Source organism: Nycticebus coucang, chromosome 8, assembly GCF_027406575.1.
Source record: "Nycticebus coucang isolate mNycCou1 chromosome 8, mNycCou1.pri, whole genome shotgun sequence".
In the NCBI taxonomy this organism is placed as follows: domain Eukaryota; kingdom Metazoa; phylum Chordata; class Mammalia; order Primates; family Lorisidae; genus Nycticebus; species Nycticebus coucang.
In genome coordinates, this window is record NC_069787.1 from 82,058,093 (window position 1) to 82,080,003 (window position 21,911).

At 36.0% G+C, this 21,911-nt stretch overlaps 1 protein-coding gene across 7 annotated transcripts in view; it reads left to right on the forward strand.

The window, feature by feature from the left end:
- GOLGA4 (golgin A4) overlaps nt 1-21,911 on the forward strand; it is a 126,987-nt gene that overhangs the window by 75,730 nt on the left and 29,346 nt on the right. For all 7 annotated transcript variants that reach the window (XM_053599250.1, XM_053599252.1, XM_053599253.1 and 4 more), the window contains 7 exons: nt 1,520-1,698; nt 6,232-6,363; nt 9,853-10,008; nt 11,662-15,905; nt 16,727-16,848; nt 17,622-17,752; nt 21,270-21,383. In XM_053599250.1, coding sequence (XP_053455225.1) covers nt 1,520-1,698; nt 6,232-6,363; nt 9,853-10,008; nt 11,662-15,905; nt 16,727-16,848; nt 17,622-17,752; nt 21,270-21,383 — 5,078 coding nt within the window. The remainder of the gene's footprint in view (nt 1-1,519; nt 1,699-6,231; nt 6,364-9,852; nt 10,009-11,661; nt 15,906-16,726; nt 16,849-17,621; nt 17,753-21,269; nt 21,384-21,911) is intronic.

The window sequence follows — 21,911 nt, forward strand, 5'->3', positions numbered from 1 at the left end:
CTAATGCAATTTGTCATTAAGAAAATGCTTTAGAATAGATGTTTATCTTCAGGAATACAATTCCTGTCCCTAAACCACTGTGTTAAAGCCAACTTGTGGTTAATATAAGGCTTTTCTCCTGATGTGCTATAGTTTGAAGACCTGTATTTCTTATACCTTGGAAGTGAAAATACTGTATTTGTCAGTTAATTGTCTCCTGGGACATGTGTTTTTTGATAGGATTTAAAACCACCTTGAAAACCAAATTTTGTTTATAGTCTATCTCTGTGGTAAAGGGAAGTCTCTAGGATAGCAGTAGCAGTAGGATTTTCAGTTTATCATTATGTAAAATGTATATGTGTATATATGTATACATATATACAAACATATGTACATGGGTATACAGACGTTCCTTGACTTACAGTGGGGTTATATCTGGATAACACCATTGTAAATTGAAAATATCGTAATGATATTTTCATCTTGCAATGGGTTTATCCAGATGTCAACCGCATTGTAAGTTGAAGACTGTACTGAATGTGTATTGCTTTTGCATCATCATAAAGTTGAAAAATCTGTCAAAAAATTTTAAGTTGTGGACTGTTTATATACATAAACATACATAAACACACACATAGTTGAATGTTTTTGGTGCTCAGTTACCTAGCTGTTGCACCATCTATCTGATTTTCACTCTTCTGATGAGTAAGCTATTTGGCCTCCTTAGACATTACAGCTCTAGCTAAGACGATTCTTTTTGCAGGGCTCGAATTCTTACTTATTTCATCCAAGAAGTTTCTGCTTATAGTACCTTTCTATATATTGTTGAATCAGGTAAAGATTTCTTTCAACTGAAAACATCCCTGGTTTGAAACTTCAACAAGTAGTAGGTTTCATTCAAAATATATTATTTAAATATACGACTCAGCCAGCAAATGCTTAAAAAAAGAAACACTCTTAAATTACGGTTGAGAAGGTTTTTAAAAATAAGATTTGCCAAATTACCTTCTTAAAAATGTCCTAGTTCAGTGGTTCTCAACCTGTGGGTCATGACCCCTTTTAACTGTATTAAAGGTTTGCGGCATTAGGAAGGTTGAGAACCACTGTCCTAGTTGAATATACAATAGTATTATATCATTATTGATGATAGATAAGAAGTATGTAACAGACAGAAAAGCAATTGGAATTTTACAGTACAGAAGTAGGGACGTGTCTTCATTTCTTTAAATTTGCTATCCATAAGGCATTGGTAGGAGAGTGGAGAACTTACAGCAATTTAATCTGTTTGGTTTTTTTTAAGAACTTCTGCTTTTAGGTTCATATGAACAGTCTTAGTATCCTAATCCAGAACTCAACAATAAATTGTTTTTAGTGAACATTTCCCATAGCTTTGTTAAATAAGTAAAAATACTTCTTGGCTTAGAACAATGATGACTTGTTCTGCTGCTGCTACTTTTAGTTTACACAAATTGAAAGTAGAATATTTTAGCTCATTGATAATATTTCTTGAGATACTTGTTTTCTACTGTTTTCATTATAGCTTTTGAGGAACTTGAAAAAGCCTTGAGTACAGCCCAAAAAACAGAAGAAGCACGGAGAAAAATGAAAGCAGAAATGGATGAACAGATAAAAGCTATGGAAAAAACAAGTGAGGAGGAACGCATTAGTCTTCAACAGGAATTAAGTCGGGTGAAACAAGAGGTTGTTGATATAATGAAAGTAAGAACAATTCTGGATTGAAATGACCTATAGCAATTTTGAAACTTAAGTCTATTTTCCTATAATCTTTGGCAAATAAGAATTAATTTGTATTTTAGATCATGACCATTTCATGTTTAGGATATAGTAGAAAAGCACTTTGCTAGAGAAATGAATTTAACACTTAGATCATTCTTTGGAAGCGTTACAGCTTTGCTCTTTCTCCAGTGGGGCCACATGATACTCTGAGATGTGTCTTAAGTATATAGGGCATCCTGAGTCTAGGCTCATTGAAAGTAGGTTGCTTAGGTACTTCAGTAGCATCTCTTTCACAGAACTTGTGGCCAGGAAGGTACCTAGTGTGTGGTTGTGGGAGTTAAGTTATTGAGGAACTAGAGATTGTTTAAATGTTTTATATTACTTATTATTCTAGTTACTCTTAGCATTTTAGATAGATATCATTTTAAATATTAAATAGCTTTTTGAAAAGGTCTGTTTTAGAAATTAAATGTTTTAAATTCCATAAATTTCCAGTATTTTAGAAATATGGACATGCCATTATCATGACTCCTCCTTGCCCCCAGAGCCCTTCTTCACACCTTTTTTCCTACTTTGGCTTTTGCTTGTTTTACCTCTTATCATGTTCATATTTGTCTTTGTTGACACTTTGCTAATATTTTCCTATTTCTTTACTGACTCATTTATTCTGGATATTTGATTATGTTCTTTTTTTTTTTTTCTGAGATAGAGTCTCACTATGTTGTCATCCTTAGAGTTCTGTGGCATCACTGCTCACAGCTACCTCTAACTTTTGGGCTCAAGCGATTCTCTTGCCTCAGCCTCCCAAGTAGCTGGACTACAGGCACCCACCACAACACCCAGCTATTTTTTGTTGCAGTTGTCATTGTTGTTTAGCTGGCCTGGGCCAGTTTTGAACCTGCCAGCCTCGGTGTATGTGGCTGGTGCCATAACCACGTGCTACGGGTGCTGAGCCTGGATATTTGATAATATTAACTAAAATTAAATGATTCAAGATAAATTATAGATTTGAATGAATATATTGGATTGAATCTAATTGATCTATTCCATTTCATCTGAATGGAAAATGGATTTCAGTTGCAGTGTTTATTTTTACAACTCCTGGTAAGGTTTCTATACTTTTACTTTTTAGTGCATAGCAGGTATTGAGGGGAGTAAATTATATTCTTTTCATGTATTTTCTTCTCCTGCTAAATATAGACAATTTTCAAAGTAGAAATTATTTGTGATCAATTCTTTGATACGCAGCTGTGCATGGTGGCTCATGCCTATACTCCTAGCACTCTGGGAAGCCAAGGCAGAAAGATCCTGTGAGCTCAGGAGTTTGAGACCAGCCTGAGCAAGAACAAGTCACTGTCTCTACTAAAAATTGAAAATATCAGCTAGGTGTTGCAGAGGGCTCCTATAGTCCCAGCTACTCTGAAAGCTAAGGGAAGAAGATTGCTTGAACCCAGGAGTTTGAGGTTGCTGTGAGCTGGGCTGATGCCACAGGACTCTAGCATGGGCAAAAAGAGTGAGACTTGGTCCTCCCCCCTTCAAAGACTAATTGGATATACAAGATCTTAATTTTAACTACCTGTTATTTTAATTTTTAAAATAATTATTCATATTATGTAATAATTTCTGTTACTATAGAATCTAACATTCTAAAAATTATTAATGAATTATTTTTACCGGTAATAATAAGGACATATGGTATAAAAATCAAAAGATAAAAAGTAGGCCAGCCATGGTGGCTCACTTTCGTAATATCAGCACTTTTGGAGGCTGACTCAGGAAGATTGTTTGAAGCCAGGGATTTAAGACCCAACATACCAAGGCTCTGTCTCTACAAAAAAGTAAAATTAGCTGGGCATGATGGTGTATGCCTATATCCCAGCTACTCAGGAGGCTGAGATGGGAGAATCTCTTGAGCCCAGGAGTTCAGGGCTATACTCCAACCTGGGTTGACAGAGTGAGACTCTGTTTAAAAGAAAAAGTTATAAAGTATACAGTAAAAAGATTTCTCCATTTTAGCCCCTTAATTTTCCCTAAGAAATATATTTTCTTTTTTTTGACTATACTTTCTAGAGATAGTCTCTGCATGTAATTTGTCTTTTATGTTTTAGAATCTCCTCTTTACTTTTTTCAACACAAAAGATAGCATATTTTGGATGTTCTATATTTTGCTTTTCCACTTAATCCGTCTGAGAGATTATCTATTAATAATGAATAATTATTGATAATGCTTTGTTTTTTTTTTGTTTGTTTGTTTGTTTTTTTGTAGAGACAGAGTCTCACTGTACCGCCCTCGGGTAGAGTGCCGTGGCATCACACGGCTCACAGCAACCTCTAACTCTTGGGCTTACGCGATTCTCTTGCCTCAGCCTCCTGAGCAGCTGGGACTACAGGCGCCCGCCACAACGCCCGGCGCTTTATTTGTTTTAAAGGCTGCTCAGGGTTTTGTTGTATGAATGTCTCATAATTTAATCAGTCTCCTACTGGTAGATATTAATATTCAGATAGTTTTCACTGTGAGTATTGCAAATTGTGAATATCCCTATATTGTGTATGTGAATATTATACATTATACATTATAATATATATATATTTTTTTTTTTTGGCCGGGGCTGGGCTTGAACCCGCCACCTCCGGCATATGGGACCGGTGCCCTACCCATTGAGCCACAGGCGCCGCCCTATACATTATAATATTATACATTATAATTGTGTATAATTATTACACAATTAGGATAGATTCCTAGCAGTGGAATATTGCTCAGGGAAGGTTATATGTATTTTTAATTCTTACCTGGTTGCTACAGGTTCTATAGAGAATAATTTATACTCCCACAGCAATATATTAGAATATGTTTTCTGCACTCACAAAGATGGTGTTATCTGTTTTATCTTTCCAAGCTTATAAGTAAAAAAAGAAAAAAATCATTGTAGTTCTGATGTACATAATTCTTACCAGTATGATACACATATTTTTTATATATTTAAAAGGAATTTGTAGTTTTTCTCTTTGAATTGCCCAACCAAATCCTTAACTCATTTTTCTGTTGGGCTGTTAGTCTTTTATTGATTGGTAGAGGCTTTTTACTCACAATGATAATGAGCTCATTGGCTGTAAAGTGCTTTTATCTAAACAGTTGTCTCTCGTCACAGTTTGTTATTTGTTGGTGGACTTTATGATTTGATTTTGGCTTTTGACTGTCTTTTTTTTTTTTTTTTGTCAGACAGAAATTTTTATTTCCTGGTAGTTGAGTTTATTAGCCTTTTCCTTAAGAGCTATCTGAATTTTTGTTCTGCTTAAAATATATACTCAATTCTGAGCTCATTGGGAAAAAAAACCAAAAAATTTTTCTTCTGTCATTTTCATGCTTTTTTTTTTTTTATGGTTGCATCTTTGATCTAACATATTTATTTGGTACAGGGAGTGAGGTAGAGATCCAACTTAAAATTTTTCCACATGACTACCAAATAGTCTCCAAATCATTTATTTAGTAATTTCCCCTCTGATATACTATATCATCTTTATTACATACTAAATTATCAGTGTTAAATATGGGTAATTTTTAATGGATTCTCTGTGCTATCCTCTTGTGTTGTCTAACCATATGTTGTTATTACACTGTTGTATTTACTCTAATTTTATAATATGTCCTAGTTGGTAGCCTCCCCTTATTCTTACTTTTTGGAAGAGTATTGGGTATTCTTGCCTTTTTTTTTTTTTTGTGTCCGTTCTGTTAGTTTGATTTATGTAGGGAGAGTTGACATTCTTATAAGACTGAGTTTCTCATCCTAAAAAAAACAGGGCCAATACATACTCTTAATAAATAGTATATGCCTTTCCAAGTAAGGCTAGGTATGATTAGATTGGTGCAGCTAGGGCAACTTGAACCCTTTCTGGGAGCATCCTTATTCTCCCTTGTGTGCTTCCCTATCTTGACTAGAGAGAACTTCCCTACAAGATGTGGAAATGGAACTTCAGCCTCATTGGACTCTACTGCAGTAGCAACGCTTCTTGTCTTAAGCTAAGAGAAAAGTGTTACTAGCTTTTCTTTTAACTGTTGTAGCTTTGGTGACTTTCAATCTATTTAGGAAATTGTGTTCTGATTTTTCCTGTTAATAAGTTATTCACAGCTGAGTGCTATGGCTCACACTTCTTGTAATCCTTGCACTTTAGGAGGCCAAGGTGGGAGGATTGCTTGAGCTCAGAAGATAGAGACCATTCTAGGCAATAGTAAGACTCTATTGCTACAAAAATTTAAAAAAATTAGCTGAGTATCATGCTGTGCACCTGTAGTCCTATTTACTCAGAAGGCTGAGGTAGGCAGCAGGATTACGTGGGGCCAGGAGTTGGAGGCTGCAGTGAGCTATGATGATGCACTCTAGCCCAGACAACACAGTAAGATGCTATCTAAGAAAAAGAGTTATTAACTTGAATAAACTCTAATAAAGTAGTATTTAGTTGCAGAGTTAGATATTTTGTTCTGAATGATTTCACTTTATCTGTCTGGCTGATTTTCAGAAATCCTCAGAAGAACAAATTGCTAAACTACAGAAACTTCATGAAAAAGAGCTGGCCAGCAAAGAGCAGGACCTGACCAAGAAGTTTCAGACCCAAGAGAGGGAATTTCAGGCGCAATTGAAAATAGCTCTTGTAAGTACCTGTTTTGTTTCTGCTGTGGATAAACTTTGCAGAGTTATAAAGTTGTTATCCTTTGACCTCTGCTTCCCAGCTTAAGATCAGACTTCTGGCAGCCTTGACCTTTGGGTATGCAGAGAGGATAGAATGTAGGCAGGAGGCCAGGCTTGGTGTTTCGCGCCTGTAATCCTAGAACTCTGGGAGGCCCAACCAGGTGGATTGCTTGAGCTCAGGAGTATAAGACCAGCCTGAGCAGGAGTGAGATGCCATCTCTACTAAAAATAGAAAAACTAGCTGGTTGTTATGGTGGGTGTCTATAGTCCCAGCTACTTGGGAGGCTGAGGCAAGAGGATCACTTTAGCCCAGGCATTTGAGGTTGCTGTGAGCTGTGATGCCATAGCACTGTACCCAAGGCACCAGAAGGGAGACTGTGTCTCAGAAAAGAAAAAAAGAAAGGAAAAAAGTAGATAAGAAAGGCTGTCAGAGCTTGTTAGTTTGATATTTTGTGAAAACTAAATTTATTGATCTGATAAGCTTCATCAATCACTTTGTTTATTCATCCCTCCTATCCTGGTAGTAGGCTATAATTAGAGAAAAGAAAAGAAGACAAATTAATTAAAGCAGTGACTGCATAACTGGAAGAATATCTAAAAATTTACCAGACTGACTATAACAGAGCTCAGTGCTCAAAAAATTTTGACTAATTTGCATTTTGAAGAAGAAAAAAATGAAAATGACCACATAAGTTTTCATTTTAAGTAGAATAATTTCAGTACTAATTTTCAAACCACACAATTTTCTTTTTCTTTTCTGTTTTTTTTTTTTTTTTTTGAGAAAGTCTCAAGCTGTTACCCTGGGTAGAATGCCATAGTATCATAGCTCACAGCAACCTCCAACTCGGGCTTAAGTGATCCTCTTGCCTCAGTTCTTCTCTTTTTAGTAGAGAGGAGGTCTCGCTTTTGCTCAGGCTGTTCTCGAATGCATGAGCTAAAGCAATGCACCCACCTCGGCCTCCCAGAGTACTAGGGTTACAGGCGTAAGCCACCGTGCCTGGCCACACATAATGTTTATTTTAAAAAGAGTTAGGTTAAAAACTGACAGAACTAGTAAGAACAATAACCAGATTCAAGTTTTTGCTGGAAGGTTTGTTGAAATAGCACAATTTGAAAGTTTAAAAGAAAAACTGTTTTTCTTCAATTGTGAAAGCTTTTTATATAAGTTATCATAAAAAGTGTTAGTGTCAAAAATGTAGTTTACTTTTATATGAGGTTATTATTCACAAGATAATATATATAATTTAAAAATGCTTTCAGTGTGAAAGGATGAGAAATAGTATTTTAAGTTTTATTTTTCTTGTTTTCATACTTTTTTTTTAAGTCTTGGTTATATCTGGGGCTGTCAGAATTTCCAGCAGCAGCAGTGATTCTTAAACTGAGTTAATAAATTTTCTAATCTGCTCTGTGGAACAAACAGGCATATGGATTTACGGTATAGTTGGCTGTCTGTGGTCATGAAATTTACAAATATATGGGCACATACTAGTATTTTTTGTGGTCCAGAAAGAATTAAGGCAGTTTATAAGAGTAGCTAAACTATAATGGCATACTTTAAAATTAGTGGCATGGAAATGAAGGAGCATAGTGGGATATAATGAAACTGGGCATGGCACTAAAAATGCCTGGCATAAAGATGTACTGTGGGTCTTTATCCTGGGGTAATTGGCTTTTGGGGACACTGAACCTTAAACATTGACCATTTTAATATAGAGCTCTAGAAGCCAATATCTTTAGATATATTCCAAGTAGAAAGAGCAATATACACATACATGCATCTATGCTTGCCCTTTTCTTGATTCAATGGACTATTAAAATTTCCTCTTTTGTTTTTATAGGCATATAGAGGTGCATTTAAAATATAGTTACCATTAAACAATGCAGTGTATTTATTTATTTTAGAGATAGTCTCTTTCTGTCATCCAGGCTGGAGTGCAGTGGCATGATCATAGTTCACTGTAGCCTCAAACACCTGGGCTCAAGTTATCCTCTTTCCTCGGCCTCGTGAGTAGCTGAGACTACAGGCATGCACTGCCATGTCCAGCTAATTTTTAAAATTTCATTTTGTAGAGACAGAGTCACTATGTTGCCCAGGCTGGTCTCAAAATCTTCAGCTCAAGCACTGGAAATATATAGTATACTTAAAGTAACATTTAAAAATTGATGTTATAGAAACTAATATTGTCTTTTTTTTTATTTTTTATTTTTTTGAGATGGAATCTCATTCCATTGCCCTAGGTTAGAGTACCATGGCATCAGCCTAGTTTACTCCAATCTTAAACTTCTGGGTTCAAGCAATTTTCCTGCCACAATGTCCTAAGTAGCCAGGACTACAGGCATCCACCATACCACCTGGCAAATTTTTTCAGTTTTTAGTAGTGATGGCATCTTGTTCTTGCTTAGACTGGTCTCTAACTCCTGAGCTCAAGGGATCCTCCTGCCTTGGCCTCCTAGAGTGCTATCTAACTTAAGCTATAGGTATAGATAAGTGTACGTTTCTTTCTTTTTTTTTTTTTTTTTTGTAGAGACAGAGTCTCACTTTACTGCCCTTGGTAGAGTGCCGTGGCGTCACACGGCTCACAGCAACCTCCAGCTCTTGGGCTTACATGATTCTCTTGCTCAGCCTCCCGAGCAGCTGGGACTACAGGTGCCCGCCACAACGCCCGGCTATTTTTTTGTTGCAGTTTGGCCGGGGCTGGACTTGAACCTGCCACCCTTGGCATATGGGGCCGGCGCCCTACTCACTGAGCCACAGGCGCCACCCCAAGGGTACGTTTTTTAATTGGAGTTTAATTAAGAGATTAACTTTTAGTGTGTTATTTACTATTAAAAGTACTCCCCAGAGCTTTTCTTCTCAAAATAGTAAATGCTTTGAATATGAATATTGATATAGATTAAGGACATTCAGAGAAGCTTTTCAGGATTGATGGGTGGTAGAGCCAAAATATCAAAAAGGAGTTATATAGGCTTTATTGTGTAGATATTTCCTTGATGTTACCCATATATTCATAAGTAATCTTCTGATCTTAGTTTGGGTTTCCATGTGGGGTCCTCTATTACAATGAAATGTTTCTCACAAATTGCAAAAACTTAAAATCTACTTTCCAGACCTAGAGTTGAAATACCATACTCTGGTATAAAGAAGAGGTAGTGGCACTTGTGTGATCTTTCACATTCAGCAGTGTTTAGCAAAACATTTTAACTACTGGGAAAATAACAGACATGGTGGGGCTTACTACAACAAATTTTTTTATATCATAGTAACTGGGCAGACCCCACCAGAAAAGCTACAGTGTGTCTTTTTTGCAGAATAGAGCATGGGAGAAGACAAATGATGGTACTGTCTACCTCACAGGACTGGGAGCATGAAATGAATGATTCATGTGGAAATTCTTTGGGGATGCTGAAGATTTATGTGGGTTTAAGGTGGTATTAATTGGTTTTGGCACAGGAAAAGAGTCAGTCAGAATATTTGAAGCTCACCCAAGAAAAAGAACAACAAGAATCTTTGGCCCTGGAAGAGTTAGAGTTGCAGAAAAAGGCAATCCTTACAGAGAGTGAAAATAAATTTCGGGACCTTCAGCAAGAAGCAGAGACTTATAGAACTGTAAGTTTAAATAATATTCAGGTTCCTGGCTCTGTGAAGCACTTGCATATGAAAACTATTATTATCTCTCCAATCAGTATAAAGTTTCAAAGAAGATTTTGTTTTACTGGGTTAGAGTTAGGTATACATAACCTTCATTTTTAGATTGTGGGCTCTGTGTTTGGTACATGATACTCCTGGTTCTGTCTTTAGCTGGCTACATTCTTTCAGCCACTCTGCTTCTTTGCTTGGGTTCTACAACATTCCCACTCCATTGCTTGCTCACCCTTGATCTCTAGGAATTGGCTTTACTTTGTAGGCAGCAGTTGCCCTGGTACCTTCCTGCTCGTCTAGCTTTATTTTATGCCACGTATTGAACATAATCCATTCTCCGCTTATATGACAGTTTAGTTACATAAGTGCCGTGCTTTTGCATTTAAAGTTTTCCTGCATTTTTCCTTATTAAATATAGTCCTGTAATGAACATATTTGTATATATGTCTCAGTGTGTACATCTTTAAGGCTCCCTGGCCTATCCCTTAGCAGTATTTGAAAGGTATGACCTAGTTTGAAAATGGACTGCTGTTATTTAGACATTTTTAATCTTTTTGCTTTGATTTAGACAGTATACTAGTCATACTTTTTACCATTAGTTCTAAACTGTTTTTTTTTTTTTATTACCAACACTTACAGAGCTAATGACATGGTAGAGTGGGCACTTATGAGAACTAGCTCTTCTACTTGTTAACTTTGTAGGTTAATTGTACCACAGTTTTCTCACTTGTCCTATGAAGAGATTGGATTTAGTAATTCCTTGGGACCTCTCCAGCTCTGACATTCATTCTATGGTTCTGCCTTTCTTAACTCTTTTTTTTTTTTTTCAGAGTCAAGGTTATATTTTCTTTCTTTTCTTTTTTTTTGAGATAGAGTCTCATTATGTCACCCTCGGTAGAGTGCCTTGGTGTCACAGCTTACAGCAACCTCAAACTCTTGGTTAGCTTAAGTGATTCTCTTGCCTCAGCTTCTCAAGTAGCTGAGACTACAGGCACCCACCACAGTGCCCAGCTATTTTTTTGTTGCAGTTGTTTAGCTGGCCTCGGCTGGATTTGAACCCGCCACCTTGGTGTATGTGGGTGGCGCCGTATCCATTGTGTTACAGGTGCTGAGCCAAGGTTATATTTAAGATAATAGTTATCTTTGGTAAAATTTGTATAGATTTCATCTTTTTAAAGGTAACCCTTTAAATAATTTAGGGATAGAAAAACTAGATACATTCTTTTAAGTAATAAAATACTATTATAGGCCTAAAAAAATAATCCATCTTCTTACCAAAAGTATTATCTATTTTATGATTTATTCCCTTTTTGACTGTCTAATTAGAATATTCTTGAAAATATAGGTAGTTGAAAAGGTTACTCAAATAAGTAGAAAGGATCTGGAATCAGGAATTGTGTTAAAAGCACGATCTTTACTTTGTTATGTGATTCTCTTATAATTGAACACAGTTTTTTTTCTAGTATTTGGAATAATACATAAACCTATTTATCTAAATTTTCATCTTTAGTTAGGTGATAGATATGATGTCTGCATATCACTGCTAGTAAATTAAATATGTACTTTCATAAAAATACGTCTATTTTTATTAACAGAAAATTCATCTATTTATATTAACAGAAAATTCTTGAATTGGAAAGTTCTTTGGAGAAAAGTTTAAAAGAAAGCAAAAGTCAATCAAAAGATTTAGCTGTTCATTTGGAAGCTGAAAAAAATAAGCACAATAAAGAAATTACAATCATGGTTGAAAAACACAAGAAAGAATTGGAAAGCCTGCAGCATCAGCAGGAAAACCTTTGTACTGAGAAACTCCAAGTCTTAAAGCAACAGCATCAGACCGAAATGGAAAAACTTAGAGAAAAGTGTGAGCAAGAAAAAGAAACACTGTTGAAAGACAAAGAGGTTCTCTTCCAGGCCCACATAGAAGAGATGAATGAAAAGATTTTAGAAAAGCTTGATGTGAAGCAAACAGAACTGGAATCATTATCTTCTGAACTTTCAGAAGTATTAAAAGCCCGTCACCAGCTAGAAGAGGAACTTTCTATTTTAAAGGATGAAACAGATAAAATGAAACAGGAATTAGAGGCCAAGCTGGACGAACAGAAAAATCATCACCAGCAGGAAGTTGACAATATCATTAAAGAACATGAGGTATCTATCCAGAGAACTGAGAAGACATTAAAGGATCAGATTAATCAACTTGAGCTTCTCTTGAAGGAAAAAGACAAGCATTTGAAACAGCATCAGGCTGACATAGAAAATTTAGAGGCAGATATTAAAAGGTCTGAAGGAGAACTCCAGCAGGCATCTGCTAAGCTGGATCTTGTTCAGTCCTATCAGAATACCACAGATGAGAAAGCCAAAGCATATGAGGAACAGTTGGCCCAGTTACAGCAGAAGCTGTTAGATTTGGAAACAGAAAGAATTATTCTTACCAAGCAGGTAACTGAAGTTGAAACACAAAAGAAAGATATTTGTATTGAGTTAGATTCTCACAAAATCCAGGTGCAGGACTTAATGCAAAAACTTCAGAACCAGAATAGTGAAATGGAGCAAAAGTTAAAAACTTTAACACAACTCTATGAGTCCCAACTAAAAGATAATAACAAAGAACAGGAACAGATAAAGCAAATCTTGATGGAAAAGGAAAATACAATGTTACAAATGAAAGAAGGGCAAAGCAAAGAAATTGAAATACTCACACAGAAATTGTCAGCCAAAGAGGACAGTATTCGTATTTTGCATGAGGACTATGAAACCAAATTTAAAAATCAAGAAAAAAAGATGGAAAAAATTAAGCAGAAATCAAAGGAGATGCAAGAAACATTGAAGAAGAAATTATTGGATCAGGAAGCCAAACTTAAAAAAGAGCTTGAAAATACTGTTCTAGAGCTTAGTCAGAAAGAAAAACAGTTCAATGCCAAAGTGTTGGAAATGGCACAGGCTAACTCCGCTGGAATCAGTGATGCAGTATCAAGACTGGAAACAAACCAAAAGGAGCAAATAGAAAGTCTTACTGAGGTTCATCAGCGAGAACTCAATGAGGTCATATCAGTCTGGGAAAAGAAGCTTAATCAGCAAACTGAAGAACTTCGGGAAAAATATAAAATGCAATTACAGGAGAAAGAGCAAGAAGTAGCAGAATTGAAGCAAAAGATCCTCATATTTGGGTGTGAAAAAGAAGAGATGAACAAGGAAATAACGTGGCTGAAGGAAGAAGGTGTTAAGCAGGGTACAACAGTAAATGAATTACAGGAACAATTAAACCAGAAGTCTGTTCATATGAATACTCTTGCACAAAATGAAACTAAATTGAAAGTACAGCTTGAAAAGCTTGAGATTGACTTGAATCATTCTCTGAAGGAAAATACTTTACTTCAAGAGCAGTTAGTTGAACTGAAGATGCTGGCAGAAAAAGATAAACTTAAGGTTTCTGAATTGACTGACAAGTTGAAAACCACAGATGAAGAACTCCAGAGTTTGAAGTCTTTACTTGAAAGAAATAACAAAAGCCTAGAGGACAAAAGCTTGGAATTCAAAAATCTTTCTGAGGAATTAGCAATTCAGCTAGATATTTGTTGTAAGAAAACTGAAGCCATACTGGAAGTGAAAGCAAATGAGCTGATTAATATTAGTAGTAGTAAAGCAAATGCTATTCTCTCTAGGATTTCTCACTGTCAACAACACACAGCTAAAGTTAAGGAGGCACTGTTAATTAAAACTTGCAAAGTTTCTGAATTAGAAGCACAACTTCGACAACTAACAGAGGAGCAAAATATGCTAAATACATCTTTTCAACAGGCTACCCAGCAGTTAGAAGAAAAAGAAAATCAAATTAAAAGCATGAAGGCTGATATTGATGGTCTTGTAACAGAAAAAGAAGCCTTACAGAAGGAAGGAGGCAATCAGCAACAGGCTGCTTCTGAAAAAGAGTCTTGTATCACACAGTTGAAGAAAGAGTTATCTGAAAACATTAATGCGGTCACATTGATGAAAGAAGAGCTTAAAGAAAAAAAATCTGAGATTAGCAATCTTAATAAACAACTAACTGATTTGAACACTCAACTTCAAAATAGCATCAGTCTAACTGAAAAAGAAGCAGCCATTTCATCACTAAATAGGCAGTATGATGAACAGAAACGTGAATTGCAGTATCAGGTACAGGACTTATCTTTGAAAGTTGATACTCTGAATAAAGAGAAAATTTCTGCTCTTGAGCAAGTAGATCACTGGTCCAACAAATTCTCAGAATGGAAGAAGAAAGCACAGCCAAAATTTACACAGTATCAAAACACTATTAAAGAATTGCAAATGCAGCTTGAGTTAAAAACAAAGGAAGAGTTTGAAAAGGATGAGAAGATAAATTCACTGACGGAAGACCTTGATCAGCAAAATAAAAGATTTGAATGTCTAAAGAGTGAAATGGAAGATAAGAAGAGCAAGATGGAGAAAAAAGAGTGTACCTTAGAGACTGAATTAAAGACTCAAACAGCAAGAATTGTGGAGTTAGAGGATCATATTACCCAGAGGACAAATGAAATCGAGTCCTTAAATGAAGTTCTTAAAAATTACAGTCAACAAAAGGATATTGAACAGAAAGAATTGGTTCAGAAACTTCAGCGTTTTCAAGCATTAGGAGAAGAAAAGGACGACAGAGTTAAAGAAGCTGAAGACAAAGTTTTAAGACTTGAAAAGCAAGTATCTTCCATGAAAGCTGAGCTTGAGACTAAGAAGAAAGAACTGGAACATGCAAATTCAAGTGTGAAAAGCAAAGAAGAGGAGTTACAGGCACTGGAAGATAGACTTGAGCTAGAAAGTACTACAAAGTTAGCAGAACTGAAGAAAAAAGCTGAACAAAAAATTGCTGCCATTAAGAAGCAGTTGTTATCTCAGATGGAAGAGAAAGAACAACAATATAAAAAAGGTACAGAAAGCCATTTGAATGAACTAAGTACAAAACTGCAGGATAGAGAAAGGGAAGTTCGTATCTTGGAAGAAAAACTTAAATCCGTGGAAAGTTCACCACAGTCAGAAGCATCAGTTGTATCCAGATCAGCAAAAAATGTGGAAGCATGTACTGAGCAAAAAGAAGTAGATTCCCAAAGCTGTGTGCAGAAGGCATGTGAAGAGAAAATCAGTGTTTTACAAAGAAATTTAACTGAAAAAGAAATGCTTTTGCAGAAGCTAGAACAGGAAAAAGAAGAAGCAATGTCTTCTCATTCAGAAATGCAATGCAAATACCAAGAGCTCTTAATAAAATTAGAACATGTTGAAGCAAAGCAACAGGAGGATCAAGTTATGATAGATCATCTTCAACAAGAACTTGAAGAAAAAAGCAAGAAATATTCCTTGATAATATCTCAGCATGTAGAAAAAGAGGGAGCTGAAAATAACATAGAGACAAAGCAAAAATTGGAAGATGTGGTTAGCAACGTTCAGAAAACTCTGCAGGAGAAAGAACTAACCTGTCATATCTTGGAGCAAAAGATAAAAGAACTGGATTCCTGCTTAGTAAAAGAGAAGGAAGTACACAAAGTTGAAATAAATGAGTTGACCTCAAAATATGAAAGATTACGGGCTTTACAACAACAGATAGATGGAAAAAATAATCCTACAGAAATTTTGGAAGAAAGTACTGAAGAAAAGTCCAAATCACAAGTGGTTCAACACAAACTGCTTACTAATGTGGAAGCCCAGTCCAATGACCTAGAGTTTAAGTTAACAGAGGCAGAGCGGGAGAAACAGAAACTGGGCAAGGAGATTGCTAGATTGCAGAAAGATCTCCGAATGTTGAGAAAGGAGCATCAGCAAGAATTGGATATATTAAAGAAAGAATGTGAACAAGAAATGGAAGAGAAAATCAAGTAAGTTTTATTTCAGCATGAATATATATATATATTTTTTTGTAGAGACAGAGTCTCACTTTATCGCCCTTGGTAGAGTATCGTGGCATCACACCTCACAGCAACCTCCAGCTCCTGGGCTTAGGTGATTCTCTTGCCTCAGCCTCCCCAGTAGCTGGGACTACAGGCGCCCACCACAACGCCCGGCTATTTTTTGTTTGCAGTTTGGCCGGGGCTGGGTTTGAACCCGCCACCCTTGGTATATGGGGTCGGCGCCCTACTCACTGAGCCAGGCACCGCCCCTCAGCATGAATATTTTAAAAGTGATTCTCCTTAATTCTTTTTTGGTGCCTAATGCAGTTATTTAAATAATTTGGATAAGTTTCACCTACTCAAAGTATTAAACATAAATCTGATAAGCTAAATATAAAAAGAAATAAAAATAATTTGGGCAAGAGGCATTGTTACCCATATCCATTTTTTTTTGTATGTAAGATTGTGGTTATGAAGATACATATCCAAGAAAAATTATTTTCTTTTTGTTTCACTACTTTAATAATAGTATTTTTATTACATAAGTGTGCATGGTGAAAATTTAAAGTGGAAAATAACAATTAGTCTTAGGACAGCTCCTTAGAAGTAATCATAGGTTCTATATTCCTGCATAAGTTTTCTGTCCTAGGATGCACACGTGTGTATGCATGTGCTCTCTCTCCTCTCTCTTAAAATTTTTTTCACACAAGTGAGATCACACTCTTATGTTCTGTTTTGAAGACCAGGTAACTCTTTGTAACTTGTTCTTTGTGTGACAGTAGTTAACTCTTAACATTTTTGTTACTCAGACAGGAGCAGGAAGATCTTGAATTGAAGCACAATTCCACATTAAAACAGCTGATGAGGGAGTTTAATACACAGCTGGCACAAAAGGAACAAGAGCTGGAAATGACCATAAAAGAAACTATCAGTAAGTAAAATTTTAAATTTAGTAAGGAATAAATCACAATTAGCAGAGACTGTAATTTAAGCCTATTCTTTTTGTGCTTGTAGTAAGTGCTTTAAATTATTACTCCGGTCTGGGTGCAGTGGTTTATACCTATAATCCTAGCATTCTGGGAGGCTGAGGCAGGAGGATTGCCTGAGGTCAAGAGTTTGAGACAATCCTGAGCACCAATGAGACCCTTTCTCTACTAAAAATAGAAAATCTAGCCAGGCATGGTGGCACGCTCATGTAGTCCCAGTTACTTAGGAGGCTGAGGTAGGAGGTTGGCTTGAGCCTAGGCTTTTGAGGTTGCAGTGAATTATAATGCAGCCACTGCACTCTACCTTGGGTTATAGAGCGAGACTCTGTCTCAAGAAAAAAAGAAGTTAAGTTATTAAACTGGCAAAGAAATGATCTTTGCCCAAGAATGTTCTCTAATGGGAGGCCTATGCTGCCTGGCAGTGACTTGCCTTAAGGAGAGGAGGAGCAGGTGAAAGCACCTGAAAAAATTAGCTAATTAATTAACTTATAAGGACACTTTTGCTCAGGAAGAGGCTGCATTTGATCACTGGTAGGCTAGATGTCTCATCAAGCATTTTGCAATGCTTATGTGAAATTATATTTTATCAAAATAGTTTGATAAAACTATTAATAGTTTTGGACTGAGGGTTTGGGCTGAGGGTTCTTAAATAAGATATAATTATTATCTCTTGACTAATGTGTTTTCTTGTGTGTATATGTCCATTTTTATTTATTAGATAAGGCCCAGGAGGTGGAGGCTGAACTTCTGGAAAGCCATCAAGAAGAGACAAATCAATTACATAAAAAAATTGCAGAGAAAGATGATGATCTAAAAAGAACAGCTAGAAGATATGAAGAAATCCTTGATGTACCTTATTTTCTCTTTCACTTTTGAAATTTAGCTATAGATTTCATAATACTGAAATTTCCTATTTTTCTAATATGAAGAGGTTTTTGGGGGCTCAATATTATCCAAATTAGTACTTTTGTACTATATGCAGATTTATATCCTCTAATTGATTTCTACTAGGATTATAGTTTCCTGACCAGATTCTACTAACCAGGCAGTACAGTGCATTTGTGGTATTAACGCAGCTGTGAGTTACTAAGGTGGAGAATAGATTCTCTTTACCATTTTCCTCACAGATTCATACTGAACTATGAGAGAACTAGACTAAGAATTGAGAGCTTGTGCTTGTGTGAAGTCTAAATAATGGGATAGTCAGTGTGTGTCTGAGTGTGGCTGCTTAACTGAGCTATTATCTTTCTGGGTAAGCCAGGCAAATTTATTCCATCCTTATCCAGTTTGCTGGGTTTTTATTGGTCTCAAGGGAGAAAAGAGATGGGGGACAAAATGGAATGTATCAACCAAATATTTTATATTTAGTAGGTTAGTTCAAAGTACTTATAACTGCTAATGTCACATTGTCATTAGTATTATATGCCACTAACACACTGCCATAATAAGATAAGCCATGAAGATATGCGGTGAAGGTAAACTGTGAATGTTAGTGAGTAGTTTGGACTCTAAGGACATTTTGAAAAGCAAAATAATGTAAATTATTCTTGGTTGGGTTACAGATTCTATTGTAACTCCAAGCCTTATTTCACTGTATGCCAAGAAACATTTGATGATTAAGGATGCATGAATCAGAGAATCATGCCTCAGCTGATGAATGACTTTTTTGATGATAAGATGTAATCTGTTGGCTAGGATTTTGTTGAGAATTTTTCAATCTATATTCATGAGTGAGATTGGTCTGAAATTCTCCTTTTTGTTTGGGTCTTTTCCTGGTTTTGGTATCAGGGTGATGTTTGCTTCATAGAATGTGTTGGGGAAGATTCCTTCTTCCTCAATTTTTTGGAATAATTTCTGCAGTACAGGAATAAGCTCTTCCTTGAAGGTTTGATAGAATTCTGGAGTGAAGCCATCTGGACCAGGGCATTTTTTGGTTGGAAGATTTTTTATTGTTTCTTTGATCTCAGTGCTTGAAAATTGTTCAGGAGCTCTATTTCTTCCTGGCTGAGTCTAGGGAGAGGGTGCAATTCCAAATATTTATCCATTTCCTTCACATTGTCAAATTTCTGGGCATAGAGTTTCTGGTCGTATTCAGAGATGATGTCTTGTATCTCTGTGGGATCAGTTGTTATTTCCCCTTTATCATTTCTGATTGAGGTTACTAGAGATTTTACTTTTCTATTCCTCGTTAGTCTGGCCAATGTTTTATTTATTTTATTTATTTTTTCAAAAAACCAACTCCTTGTTTCATTAATTTTCTGAATGATTCTTTTGTTTTCAATTTCATTGATCTCTGATTTGATTTTGGATATTTCTTTTCTTCTACTGAGTTTAGGCTTAGATTGTTCTTCTTTTTCCAATTCCATAGATCTCTTGTGAGATTGTTGATGTCTCTCTTTCTGTTTTTCGAATGTAGGCATCTAAAGCGGTGAATTTTCCTCTCAAAACTGCTTTTGCAGTATCCCACAGGTTTTGGTAGCTTGTGTCTTCATTGTTTTTATGCTCAAGGAAGTTAATGATTTCCTATTTTATTTCTTCCTGCACCCATCTGTTCTTCAACAGAAGATTGTTTAATTTCCATGCCTTTGGGTGGGGTTGAGCATTTTTGTTAGAGTTGAGTTCCACCTTTAGTGCCTTATGGTCTGAGAAGATACAAGGTAAAATTTCAATTCTTTTGATTCTGTTGATATTAGTTTTGTGTCCCAGGATATGATCAATTTTGGAGAATGTTCCATGGGGTGATGAGAAGAATGTATATTCTTTATCTTTGGGATGGAGTGTTCTATATGCGTCTACCAAGCACAGTTGTTCCTTTCACTTACTCTTGCTCTTTAAGTTCTCGTGCCTGTGGAAGTTGCAGGCGGGTTTAGACAGATTGAACACACGCGACCACTTGCCAGTTTTCCACTGTTTTAGTCCTCCTCTTGGGGTCCAGAAGTCTCTCGCTGACTCCCTGTATCCTCACAGGGGTGATGATAAGCAGATCCCACCAGCCAGAGATGCCTGAAGTCCTATCACCCCAGACTCACAGTGTCTAGATGCAAGGAAGCTGTTACTCGGCCGCCATCTTGCTCTGACTCCTCCTTTGAAAGGCACTACCCAGAAATCTCAGGAAAACCTTTTCTGATAAGCTCTCAGGTGAAAGAAAGCTAGTCAGGTCGTTTCTGCTGGGTCGTCCACGATAGTGAGGCTTTTCTTCAGTTATCCATCAAGGTTCCGCAGTCAGATAGGGACAGCTCCCCCAATTAGTCTTAAGAAAGTTTCATGACAAATAGAATTTAAAATTAGATTTTCCAAGTGTCCTCTGGTTCATTGCCTTATTTTGTGCTCTGGTGCTTAATAGTCTGTTTCAGTTTTGAGAATGATGTTTCTTGTTTTGGGGGAACTCATCTGTTAAAATCAGATACTTGTTTATGGTTGATTTTCCTATTAAGTCTTCATTACTCAGCAAATACTTGCCTTCATTACTCAAATCAAATCAATATTCCAATGTTTTTTAGCACAAAGGTTATTGCAAGGTTTATAAGAATGATTACTTTATATATTAAGTTATGATAATCACCAAGACAAATGAAGGGATGTAAGCATTTACCAAAGTGGTCAAAACCCAAGGAAGGACCATTTGTATGCCATATTCTATAAGTAGGATCACTGGACTGATGATACAGCATATATTGCTTTTCTTAGTTCATCCTTGTCTGTTTTTTGCAGAGTTCAGGACAGAGGGAGATATTACATTGGTTACCAACACATTAGATGGTAACTAATTTTTTTTCCAAAAATAGATTTTAGTTGAAGATTTTAACCCAAAGAATTGCCAATATGGGGGAAGGTATACAGATGTACAGATTTGCTGAACTAAGACAAAGGGCCATCTGTCAGTTTATGCAACCTGTCCAAAGGGGACAAAAATCCCAATTCGACAACATCCTGTGACCAGTATATTGTCAGAAAATATTAATAAATATTTTCTAGAAATCAAATTCTAATACAGAAAAAGCTGAAGTCTTAAAACACAGGATCTATCTTGTAGTTCTGTCACAATTCTATTACACACCTAATTGTTCCTTAAAGCTGGGGTCTCTAAGAGGAAAAAACAACTTGGTGAGCTTTTTAGGGTAAGGACAAAGAGTGAGGGTAGGAAAGAGAATATCCTGGGAGCAGCATTTTTCTGAAAAGGGCTTAAAGTTAAAAGTGAGACATAAGGAAAATGTGTTCAGAGCACAGTAATGAATTAAAAACAATAGTGTGTATCTCAAAAACTTATGTTTATTTCTCCTACAGAGGTAATTTTCTCCATGCTGCGTTGCCTCCCTACAGTGTCCTTTTCATATGTTTTTTAATGTAGTATTATTTTATTTTAAAGGCTCGTGAAGAAGAAATGACTGCAAAAGTAATGGACCTGGAGACTCAACTTGAAGAGCTGCAGAAGAAATATGAGCAAAAGCTACAGCAGGAGGAGAACCCTGGCAATGATCATGTGAGAGGAATTTGAGTTTGCTGCATGTTTCTTGAAAACATTGTCATTCCTACAATTGTGTGCTAATGCATATGTGTATTTATTGAATTTAATGCTAACAAAAACCTTTTGAGAGAGATTCTTTTTTAAAATTTTTTTTAAGTTTTGTTTTTTTTTTTGAGAGAGATTCTTGTCTCCATTTTATAGCCAGTAAAACTAAAGTTCAAAGAGGTTAAATAACATGTTCAAGCTCACAGAATAAATGTACTGAGAACATAAACCCAGTCTATCAGACTTCAAAGCTTAGTGCATCTTGTTCTTTTCTGCAGAAAGGATAGCAGAGAAAAGTGAAAAATACAGCCTTGGAGCATAGTCGAAAATGGTTCATAATAAGTATGATATGTTTAGATTTTTAGATTTTGTGCTATAAAGTAATATAAATTTTATATTTTACTCTGTAATGTATCCTTAGTTGCAGTCACATAAAAATGATGTTTTCAGTTTGAACCTTTAGGAAAAAAAATTTGTCTTTCTTGGTTTCTGGATCAG